The sequence below is a fragment of the Pelobates fuscus genome, chromosome 5, assembly GCF_036172605.1.
Source record: "Pelobates fuscus isolate aPelFus1 chromosome 5, aPelFus1.pri, whole genome shotgun sequence".
Lineage (NCBI taxonomy): Eukaryota > Metazoa > Chordata > Amphibia > Anura > Pelobatidae > Pelobates > Pelobates fuscus.
The window spans coordinates 128,459,905-128,472,692 of record NC_086321.1 but is presented as its reverse complement, the minus strand read 5'-3'; the positions used below and the strand labels follow the sequence as shown (position 1 = coordinate 128,472,692).

Here is a 12,788-nt window from a genome sequence, read left to right as displayed (position 1 = left end):
TGACAGAGAGAGAATGTTTTAATTCATACCAAATAAAGAACACATCCAAACTAACAAATATTATGTTATAAACTAGATTCCAAAAGCACAATGCACTGCAGCAGTTTGAAGCTTCAAAGCTATATAATGTTCACCATCACTGTAACCTTAAACCTGGAGATAAAGTAATAATAAAGACATGGAAAAGATGAAAAATTTTGGTTTTGGCATCCATTTCATCTTTTTAATGGAATAATATTGCACCTATAAAGATAAAAAGAAATGCACATGTTAGAGAATTACCATGCTATTATAGGAGGTAAAAATCAAACTTTATACATAGCATCTTTTTTCAAGTGTCACTCTGACAGCCACTAGAGGGACTTCCTGGATAAGGTCCTGAAACCTTTGCAGGACCTACTTTCAAGCTTCTCCACACTATGCATAGAGATGCAGAACACCCCCCACAGAGATGCACTGATTCTGTGCACCTCTACAAGGAGATGCTGACTGGTGCACTTTGCAATTTCAAGTGTTAGTTATCCTTAAAGAAAACGGAAGACCTCTTTCGAAATATGCCAGAAAATCGGAACACGACAAAACTGTTGGGAAGAGCACAATTGATAAAACGTAAGCAAAGAAAAATTGTGTAAATGCAAAAAAATTTAAAAAAAAAACAAAAAAAGAGCCCACCACATTACCCTGAATCCAGTGCCAGGAGCTCTCATTTCCATGCCCCATCTTGACTCAAACCATGTCACTCCGTGGTCCAATCATATGTTTCTCGTAGAGGTCAGTTGTCAACTATCAGAGCTCATGTGCGCTCTGAGCCAGTGTGGGGAGAGATAACAAAGAAGGAGGGAATTTGTTTGAAACCCCCCCCCCCCCCAAAAAAAAAAAACACAATAGAGGGCTGAGCTCTTAAAACCAGGAGGCTGAGAGGGAGTGCATGAAGGGAGGGGAGACTCAAGATTCTCCCAGTGTTGTCACTGCCTGCAAGGATAACATTTTGCCAGTGCGCAGTACACGCTGATGACAGATTTAATTTTTGCTCAGAATTTATGTTTGGCAGTCTGGAGTTCCAGACTGCCCAAGTCACGTGTGTCGGTGGTGTAACTAGCCCCTGGCACACAAGTGCAAATATCGCTGGATGTGTAACGTTTGAAGCTGAAATCATGACCACTTCAAAAAGCAAAAGTGGTCATGGTGTTATCTTTGATGCTGCCAGCCTTATATACAAGCTTGCGATCCAGTCTTTTGACCTCAATGCTCATTTACCAAGGATTTTTAACTGATAACCGGTAACTGCTATTTGGATAAACCTTTAAATTAAGAAATTATCACAAAAAAAATATCATATACCCTGGAAAATATCAATATATATATAAAAAATATATAACAATTTGTCAAATTATTACTCATATGAAAAGCTTATCCAAAAATATTTAATCAAGGTCTATATTAGTACACCAATGTGCAATTTGCAATGGATTTGTGGGTGAGAACACTTCAAATGATTCTCTTTGCTCAGGATTTCTATAAACATTTGACATAAACATTGCTTAAATGCAGTAGATAAACCTACCCCAGAAGTCCTTTTCCACTCCATCGCTGTGGCGTGAGACTTATATTGACAGACTTGTTATCTCGCACAACTGTGATACTTAATGGCTTCTGTAACGTATAATATTCAATATTTATCGATTTAGGAAAAGTTATTCATGTCATGCACAGATACACAAAGTAAATAAATCTTCTATGCAAAAAAAAAAAAGATTTGGTATGGCTGGTATTTTTGAAAACCATTTTGGCCTGGTACAGCTTAAAAAGGACAATATTTTTTATGAAATCCATCACAATGCCAAATTTCATGTACTATAAACTAATCCAAATTTTCTATACACAATACAATAGTTATGTTTATACGTATATGCACAATTGATATTATGTCGTTTCTTTTTTTTTTTTTTTTTTTTTAATTCTTTATTTTTGTTGTGCTCGAGCATATAACATTCGCTCGTGAGGTACCCCAAAGGCAGTCCTCCGGCGCATTAAAACAATTTGACATAGAGGTACACGATATAACAAGCACATTTTGGGTTATAAACAGTATGGCTTATCATTACTTAGGTATTTTCACGTTAAGACAAAACATTATTAGAAAGTTGACCATCAGATTTGAGAGTTAAGGTGAGAGTTAAACTAGCTTGCGCTTGCATTACGTTAGGTGCGTCATCATGGACAATATATGGATGCATTGATCCAAGCTACCGCTTACATTGTCGCTTAATAAAAGGAAAAACCCTTAAGGCTGGCCAAGACATTTTGTATGGATTGGTCCTAACTTAGTCAATTATAAAAGTACAAAACGACCCGCTAAACTTTGGTTAATGTACGTGCTCGGCAACTTGTGTGTACTAGGTTCACACCTATGTGCAGGCCTGTCTAGAACATCCTTTATAGAGTGTGGTAGGCCGGCTGGTGTGTTTGTGCAGTGTAAATTCTCGCTTGAAATAAACAAACCAAGGCTGCAGAGCATATATCAATGCTTGTCATACTATAGAGGATGTCGTTATATTTGGTTAGTCAATAGCGTGCTTCAGGTAAAAGAAAAAAGAAGTAAACCTTCAGCGTTGTGCCCTTTATGAGCAGATTTGGGTGACTACCTCTGTGTTGGCAGGTGGCCTAACGTTGTGCTGTTGTGCATGCTATTAAGCGTTGTTCGCCATTTTTGCAGCTAAACAATTTTTTGTGACATGGTATTTGCTGGTATGAGCAGTTCTGCTGTGTTGAATATCCTAGGGAGAAACCAGGCACTAATCACACATTGGACATTTTCATAAGTCTGTCATTAATAAGAGTCAAAAACAACATGCTGTAGTTCTGTACCAGGAGACGGTAACATATGGCATTTCATTAGCTGCTCAGCAATTCTAAATATAATATACCAGAGCTGGACAAAGGTAGAGATTCCCAATGTTCTAGACCTACAACTTCCAGGATACTTTTCTAACCTTTATAATGGTTAAGCAGTATGGAAGTTACAATTCTACAACATCTGAAGATCTACTGTGTGCAAATCCCCGTAGTATAGGGATCGTGTTATTTTCTAACCCATGTACGTAGTACTGTCTCTTCAGCCCTATCTCTATGCCATAAGACCAAACATATTAATTACTATCAACAGGGGTCAAAGTCATAACATTATCTCTCTCTCATACTTACCCCCTCACTGTGTTGCACAACACTGGCAATGTTCTGTAATGTCTGGAAATTACTTGCATTTACTGATCCAAATGCAACAACCTCATCTCCAACTTGCAGGCCCTAAAATATATACATAAAAATACAAATTAACATTTTTTATTGCAACTTTGAAACCCTTAATAAAATATTATTACAACAACAACAACAAAAAGGACCTTATGCAACTATAAATAAAATATTAAACTTTAACATTTCTCAGAACATATATCAAAACAAAATCAGAATTTATGAGAAGACCTATTCTGTTTTTCCTTAAACTCCAAATTTTAGGGAATTTAATCCAAACTGCAAAACTGAGGTTAAAATAGGTAAGTGACTATTGAATAGTTATACTTTTTATTGAGCCGCTGTTTTAGGCTCTATTGTTCCATACACATTTATTTAATACAATTTGGAATTCAGTTAATAACATTTGTAGAACAGGCTTAACCCCTTAAGGACACATGACGTGTGTGAAATGTCATGATTCCCTTTTATTCCAGAAGTTTGGTCCTTAAGGGGTTAATGTCCTGATTTCACTCAATACAGAACACGAGCATCTAATGGTGTGCTCACTCTACAGTGATTGAGAACACTGGACACCAACCTGGGGGATGGTGGGACAAAATCTCGAAATCAGGATGAACCTCCTGAACTCTGGACAGTTAAGAAGGTTGGTAAAATTACTTCAACTGTATTATTGTATCATTAATTGAAACATGTTAGGTGCCAGACTGCACATAATCACCCTTGCTTGCTGTTAGCAGGTTTGAAAGTAGGCTCTCCAACTATGCATAATGTGACGCAACTCCAGATGTTGCACATTCCAATGAAGCGGCACCCAGTTGGGGTTATTCACAAAATGAGGATTGTCAGGAATTCAAAGCGCATTTCACATTTTAGAACACAGTAGCCAAACTGTATGCATAGCTAACCTGAAGAATGTTTATAATTTAGCAACTTTGGCCTTTAAATTTGAAACTCACTTTGGATGGCCAACAATCCTTACTTTAGTAAATAATTGCGACTATTTTACATGAAATCATTGCGTTGGCCTAGGAAAGGGCTATAAGAAGTCCTGTATCTCAGCGAAGGGCTATAAGAAGTCCTGTATCTCAGCGAAGGGTTATTAGAAGTCCTGTATCTCAGCGAAGGGCTATTAGAAGTCCTGTATCTCAGCGAAGGGCTATTAGAAGTCCTGTATCTCAGCGAAGGGCTATAAGAAGTCCTGTATCTCAGCGAAGGGCTATAAGAAGTCCTGTATCTCAGCGAAGGGCTATAAGAAGTCCTGTATCTCAGCGAAGGGCTATAAGAAGTCCTGTATCTCAGCGAAGGGCTATAAGAAGTCCTGTATCTCAACGAAGGGCTACAAGAAGTCCTGTATCTCAGCAAAGGGTTATTAGAAGTCCTGTATCTCAGCGAAGGGCTATAAGAAGTCCTGTATCTCAGCGAAGGGCTATAAGAAGTCCTGTATCTCAGCGAAGGGCTATAAGAAGTCCTGCATCTCAGCGCCTAAACATGCATTACCACTACAGAAAGTGTTGGATACTACTCTGCTCCTATGTATGTGTGATAGTGCATGCTTCTGACCATTCTGCTTCCTGTATTATCATAAAATTCCAACATTTCAAATGGTGTGGCCAGGGGCAAGGCTGGTCTGAGAAATTTTAGGTGACTTTCTAATAATTTATGTAGATAAAATGTAATTTATAATAAGAACAATGTGTCTTATTTACATAGAATGATTTATAAACACATTACTGCGAGTATTATTGCTGGGAACTCTGTACACGCAGACACACCAACAATATATAGCTCCAAGTAAAAAGGCACATTAGAACAGAAAAGAGGGACTAGAGTTCAAAATAGAGACTGTTCCTCCTAAATAGGGACACTTGAGACGTATGTATTCTGACCTGGCTTTTTCCCTTTTTCTGATCTGCTGCCTGTATTACTTTTGGTACATTTAGTGAAAATTCTGTCACCTGGCTTCTTGACCTAGGCTTGTACTAGTTTTAGCCAGTTGCGACCTTTTAACCCCTTAAGGACACATGACATGTGTGACATGTCATGATTCCCTTTTATTCCAGAGGTTTGGTCCTTAAGGGGTTAACTGGTGACTGTTTCAGTAAGCACAGTCACTCCAAGGTCTCTGAGGATTTTCTCCTACTCCTGCAATTGGGAATCCATTAGTAATCTGACCTGTTAATTATGCTGTACAGTACTTGACAAAGACAACCAGATATAAACTTATATAGTGGAACCTATGAACTCCAACTGTCCCTCTCTCTAGAACAATTTTGGAAGTCGAACAAAAATTTTGAGTAAAATAAAAAAAAAGTCTCAGAACGTGAACGATCCTCCGTACCCGAACAAATCATACCACAAACATGTTCAATTACACACACTTTAGACACATTTTAAATGCCTGAAGAACAGTTACATATCCCCATCCAAACAATAATACCTCTTCTCCTTTCCACTTACGCCAAGCATTTTAAACTCAAAGGCTAGCAAGGGCCAAATAAACAAGGTTAAAGTTTATGTGGGCCACAAACAAAAACAAACGTAAATTTTTACCCCTCTACTAAACCCCAGCCCCTGTTTAAAAAAGAAATACATTTAAAAAAAAACAACAGTGTCCAGAGTCCGACCTCTGGCATACCCCCCAATGGCCCCATCCACACCTTAAAAAAAGAGGATCCCCCCGTTACTCCTTGAAACTCTCACACACACACTCACTGACAGACACATTCACTCACAGACATACACACAGACAGCCATACACCTATACACACAGACAACCATATACATACACAGCCATACACCTACACACACACACACACACACACAGCCATACACCTATACACACAGACACACACAGCCAGCCATACACACACACAGAAAGCCATATACCTAGACACACACACAGACAGACAGCCATACACCTATACACGCAGACAGTCAGATACACACAGGGTGGGTTTCTTACACTCAGCGCTCCCTCACCGCGGCCCACATAAATATTAGTTGTGGGCTGCGAGTTTGACATGGCTGACTTACGCCAACAACTCTCATCATTACAGGTAAAGTGAAGTTACATTTTTATTTCATTTACTGTACATTGTGTTTATTATTTTCTATATGATTTTATGCATGTAAGGCATTATTAAACTGTAAAATGAATGTTAAAAATTCTGTAATTATGGGAGTCTGGAACGGATTAAATAAAATTTACATTCATTCTTATGGGAAATGTTGATTTAGTTCTCGAACAAATCGGAACTCGAGCAGTCTTCTCGAACGGATTAAGTTCGAGTTCCTAGGTTCCACTGTATTGTTTTTGAGGGGTCACTATACAAAGAAACTGAAGTAGTAGCAATCTACAATTTAACTTGTTCCTTGTACAGATTCCATTTGTGTGGCATGAGCAGACACAAAAATACAGCCACCAATGGAAGTAGCAGTTAAGCAGTTAAGCTCTGTAACTATTTGAGCACAGCAGTGCTGTAAAGTTTACAACTTTAAAGGGTCCTAAAGAATAGCAGATGAAACTGGAAAGCGTACATATCACCAAGCGGCAATTTTTAGCAGCATACTGATAGAGGCTCGGCATGTTAATGATAAACGTATGTGGGGAATAAAACGGGAGATCTTATCTCTATCAAGAATAGCACTTCCATCTGCTGAGGAACGCTGTGGCATGACTCACAATGCAGGACACATGGCTGATTTTCCTCCCACAACAGATGTTATTGGAACAAAATAAGAACCTCAATGAAGAGCATAAAGTAAATCTTTATGCTGCAAACCTACAGAATATCGTAGCTATAAGATAAGGCCAGGGACTAATGAAAGTATTCAGAAAATAGGGCAGACTAGATGGGCCGAATGGCTCTTATCTGCCGTCACATTCTATGTTTCTATATTCTATCTAAGAATGTGTCCATCTCACTATGGTCTTTCCAGGAGATCAATAAAACTCAGCCCATATCACAGCTAATCTTACTGCATTTTGCCAGACAAACAATCATGAAATTGAAGATTCAGCTAAAATAACATTCACAGAAATGTTAGATTAACACACAGAGTCATTGGATATAACAATGGCTTCCCTTTTCTGTTCTGCTCTTGCACTTTCTTGCATCAAATAACAATACTATGCAATATGCACTGCAAGCACAGACAGGTATGCCTTAACAGAAAGCTCTATCTGATGGTCTCCTATTGTACAGGCTTTATATAATAAGAAAGTATACATTTTAAATGGACACTATGGTCACCAGAACAACTACAGCTTAATGTATTTGTTCTGGTGAGTAGAACCATTCCCTTCAGGCTTTTTGAAGTAAACACGGTCTTTTCAGAGAATAGTCAGTGATTACAATACAGCCTAGTGATAACTCCGCTGGCCACTCCTCAGACGGCTATTAGAGGTGCTTCCTGGGGCAGTGCTGCACAGTGAGCAGCACTGCCATTCAGTGTCTCCACTCTCTGCAAGCAGACAGTGAACTTACCTCATATATTATAGATGAATTGATTCAATTCATCTCTATGAGGAGATGCTGATTGGCCAGGGCTGTGTTTAAATCATGCTGGCTCTGCCCCTGATCTGCCAGTCTCAGCTAATCCTATGGAAAAGCACTGTGATTGGCTCACAGATTTACTTCTGATGATGTCAGCTGGCAGATCAGGGGGTAGAGGCAGCAGCTGCAGACTTGAATACAAGTAAGATTTGACTATATTTAGGGAGGCAAGGCGAGTAGATTGTGTTTTTAACACTATAGGATCAGGAATACATGTTTGTGTTCCTGACCCTATAGTGTTCCATTAACCTGGTCAGCTTATACACTCAGCAAATGAATAATGTAACTTCCACATTAAGAAAAAAAATCAAGCAGGGGGCTGGTCTGTAGGTGCCTCGGAGCATGAATAATACAATTTAAATGAAACGGTTATGGTCCCTAGACAACCTTTTAAAGGAAGACGGTAAGCACCACTGTAGTGGTTATGGGGTACCCCAAAGTAGTCAACTTGCTGCTAAGAGTTTTACTTCTTACATGGGTTATGCTGAGAGACGCTCTATGCCTCTTTCATTTAGGTCATGAGAGCTGGAAGCTCCTGCAAAGAGCTTCTGTTAGCTCTCCTGGTGCAGGGCCAATCATTGGCTCAGTGCAGATAATCTCTACTCTGAGCCAATGAGCTAAGTCTTGCACTGCCTTAGCTCAATGAAGAGAGCTTCTAGCAGAGGAGGTGGAGAGCAACACTCAGTGAATCCAAAGTAAGAAATCAAACTATTACTAAGAGGTTTGCCTAATTACAATGGGAAGGGGAGGCACTCCTGGCAATATAAACCTTGATATTTTATTGAAATCAACCGTCACTGCAATGTTTTAGTCCTCTACACAGACTTATTTTAACTTGCTGACCCTAAAGCTCAGAGGCTATCATTGCTGTAAATGTTTAAAAGGCTTTGAACGGATAAGAGAAATGTTGGCATTATTGAGTGGCAGCAGATAGGCAGGGCTTTGGGTGCTGAGAGAATTGTTTAGCACAGTTTGGCAAAATACAGGGGGGGGGGGGTTGCAGTCTCTAAAGACTAAATGACAACAACACAATGGGCTGCTGTGGTTTTGGTGCTTATAGTATCCCTCTAATATAACAAAATTACCTGAAAGTTGTTGGATTTATATTGGCAAATTATTCAGCAACTCAACTTCAGTGGACTCACTCCTGTGATCATTTCTATATAACATAGCTTGTTCAATCCCGCCTCTACATTCCCTCAAACAAATGAATTATAAAAGACCACAATGCTGTTTGCAGCAATAAATTGTATAATCTGCAGTGTAAGAACTACATAGCAATGGTCACCTTATTACATGCCTGCAATATTATTCTGTGTAAACAAATACTCCATGACCTCTAAAGTGTGTACACACAATGCAAGTCTTTTAGTCCAATATAAGCACTAATTTAATTAGTGAACCTGTATTTTGCATAATGCAATACAATCTTAAAAGCGAAAAAAGTGCTTAACCCCTTACTCTCACTTTTCTATGACCAGATTCCCTGCTGTAATAATGCTTACAGATAGATTAGCTGGAGATCCTGGAGTAACTGCATCTATTTGGGCGAAAGATTCGGGCAAATTCTGAAGACATGCTTCTGCCTGGGCTTCAGCATCATCCTTATTGCGTTTCTCTTTCTCTCGGGAGTGCAAATTGTGAAGAGCCTCCTCAATTTCTTTCATGATGGCTTTGTGATCATTCTGCAAACCTACAGAAGTGGCATTAATAAGCAATATCGTTTTACTAGGTCTGCAAATATTAAGGAACATAGAGAATGATAAGATCTAATGTGCCACTGCTTTTCTTTATAATAAAAAAATTCTGCACATTTAAGGTACCCTTAAAGTAAGGAATATAGCTCACCTATATTGTACCAACATTCTAGCTTTCAATGGTGACCTTGACTGGTGTAGTGGGCTGTTTAGGAATAATTCCCAAAAGGAAATGTGTACAAACATAACACATATTAGGGGGATGCACAGCAGTGCTCAGAGCCAACTAGTGTAGCATTGTTGTAATGCTAGGAATTTATTGTAGAGTGCTGCATAATTTGTTGGAACCATATAATTGATGATTATAATAATAATAATAATAATAACAACAGAAAATTAATTTCAGTTTACCTGTATCGGAAGGTAGTAGGGAGCAGTGTTGCCTAACCTTGACTTGAAAATGTTTCTAAACAATATTTCCCATAATCATGAGTACTATAGAACCAAGTCAGTAAGATAAGAAAATTAGATATCTTGGGAACTAGTATTAAAAAAAAGTGATAGTATTATAGGTTGGATAAAGGGCACTAGAGAGAGCCATCTGTATGTTATTTCAAACTTAATCTAAAAAAAGATAAAGCTACATGCCTCTAGAGCTATATCTCAATTCTTACAGTCAGTGAAAGTCATTATAAACAAGTAAGATATGTATTTTTAAAAAAGAGCTTACAGACAATGTTGTGCCTTGCAGTGCGAACTTGATAAATGTCTACATCAGCTCTTGGGTATCCTTCTCTGTCTATGAGCGGTGCATCCATACCGATTCCTTTTTGCTACAAAATAAAAGTATGGTTATTGTGCTAAATATATGCATTTAGGAGGAGTGTGTGTAAATATATACATATAAAACTTCTATGGTACAAGTTGATTACAAAACAGCTGAGTCACACACTTTCCTAGGGCTAAAGAGTAACTTTCCATAATTTTATGTATGCATTTAATATATCTAGAAAAGCAATTTCTGGTCAGACATAATTTAATTCTCATTCAAATGATAAATCCTTACATTTGTTTAGCTTTGGTCGCTGCTTCCCCCCTACTATTGAAATGGTTTGCTAGTGAAGTTCTGGGACTCGTGTTTACCTAAGCCATAAACAATCAATGACAGGGGGGTGTCAATTTTTACTCCACACTTACATCCTCCAGTACATCGTAGTAAGCCTTAATCTGTGCTTCGATCTCATCCTTCTTGGCAATCAGAGCCTGGACATCAAGCATTGTGACAGCAGATTCACGTGGAACCTCGGCTTCCGACATATTACTGTCTAATAGCAACAACACATGACTACAACTACGGCTACCCGCAAGTGTCAAACATATGCCGGGTGCGAAATAGTGACCCAGGAAGTGTATCCATTACAGTAAGGTGAATATTGGTGCATTTGGCTCCTCTGATTATTAGGTTTGACTTCAGTTCCAGGACATGAGAGGGGTATGGGTTGATCTATTAATTATCCAAGTTTGTGTATATGATCAAATGTTATCAATTAACATTTTATTATTTTATTTTATTTTTATCATTATCTGGTCAGTATAATGGAGTACAAAAACATATTGACCAAAATGGCACTCAAATACTAGAGCAATTTGTCAGAAAACGGCAGTAAACGAAAGCTAAGTACCACCCCAGCCCAGGTATGTCCACAACAGAAAAAGCCATCTGAATCTGATTAAAGACAAACAGAATATACTTTACTTAGTTATTTAATTTTTTTAAATGTAACATGACATTTTTTTGCATTGCAGGACCCATGTGAGGGTTGCAATGGAGCAACTCTCACATCCCATTTTTTGGAGTGAGGAGCAGAGGTAATGCACTAGAGAACTCTATCTGCCACAACATGGTAAAACTGTGACAAGCAGCAAAGGGCTGTTTTGGTGTCACTTTTAGCATTATTAAATTTAATCTACAATTTTATAACAAGACACGGAGGCTCCTATTGCATAACCCTTTCTTTACTGTCCACCAATAGCAGCAAAGAATACAAATATATTGAAAAAATGAAGAACATACATTAACATAGGCCCCTCCCCGCTCAGGTCCCGGTATATTAGGCAGCACTTCCCTTCCATAACCCTCTTTCTTTGCTGCTCCGATCAAAGATAAGTACATGTCACTTCTTTCAATACTATTTTACAGTTATTGATATATTTATATTATCAGTATTAGTTGTTTTTTCTTTATAACCGTTAGCTATCGTTATGGTTATTATTGTTATTAGTATTTTATTGGTATTTTATATATTTTATTAATAATTTATTAATATATTGTATTATCATTTTTATATCCTGATTACCTTATTGATTCTTACTTTTATGGTAGTTCACCTCTACTACACTTGGTAGTTGTGTTTTGTACCCAGGGTCCAGACCTCTCTGTCTTCTCTTACTCCCCGTTTCTTCGCTTCCTTCATTGCTTTCCCGCATCGGCGCCATCTTGCGCACATTTTTCTCTAAACTGTCTTTCATAGTGCACTCTCATCGCTATCACCGTTCGGCAGTTTAGGCCATTCGACTGTTTTGCCGCGTTCGCCTGTTTCTTGCAAACGGCCCATTCGGCAGTTTTGCATTTTGTCCTATACTCTCCATTATATTCACTTATTCACCTCTTTTAACCGAATGTTTGGTTTTTTCTTTTATTCACCTTACTTCTTTTTACCGCGAATCTCGCGAGATTCTCGCCGGCCATTTTCTAACCTCCTGTCTCCTTCCCTATTCCCTGTCAGAGTGTGCACTGGTCTGGGCCCTGGTGAGATCGCTTTTTGTTTGCTCGTTCGTTCTTTGGGTGACTAACCCAACAAACTGTTCCTTGTCAGTTTTCTCTTTAGATTTATTGATTCACTCTATTTAAAATGCCTAAACCCAGACTAAACTCTGGTTCACCTCCCTCTGGGGAGTCTGATACTCCACTCGACAGGGGAGAAGGCCCTGTCACCTCAGGTAATTCACCTACTCACTCCGATAGAACTACCCACTCAGATGGGACTCAGTTCTTAGCGCTACAGCGCTCAGTGACAGACGCCATTATGGCAGCCATGGGGTCCATGTCCTCTACTCTCTCCCACACCATTTCCCAGGCCCTCCAGCCACGTCCTTTGGACGAGCGCTACTCGGGCTCCACGACGCCTCAACCGCGTCCTCCTGTGGACCCACCGGGAGATTTACCCAGAAAAGCTACCCACAAATCTAAAGGTCCCTCTGCCTCCAGAAACACCATGAC

General features: G+C 38.9%; 1 protein-coding gene across 1 annotated transcript; it reads right to left on the bottom strand.

The window, feature by feature from the left end:
* Positions 1-10,847, bottom strand: PSMD9 (proteasome 26S subunit, non-ATPase 9). The gene is made up of 6 exons (XM_063456990.1): positions 10,706-10,847; positions 10,239-10,341; positions 9,317-9,504; positions 3,205-3,306; positions 1,565-1,653; positions 1-243 (listed from the first exon to the last, which is right to left on the bottom strand). The coding sequence occupies exons 1-6, from the start codon at positions 10,823-10,825 to the stop codon at positions 216-218; spliced, it is 630 nt and encodes a 209-aa protein (XP_063313060.1). The 5' UTR covers positions 10,826-10,847; the 3' UTR covers positions 1-215.
* Between the last annotated feature and the right edge of the window lie 1,941 nt (positions 10,848-12,788).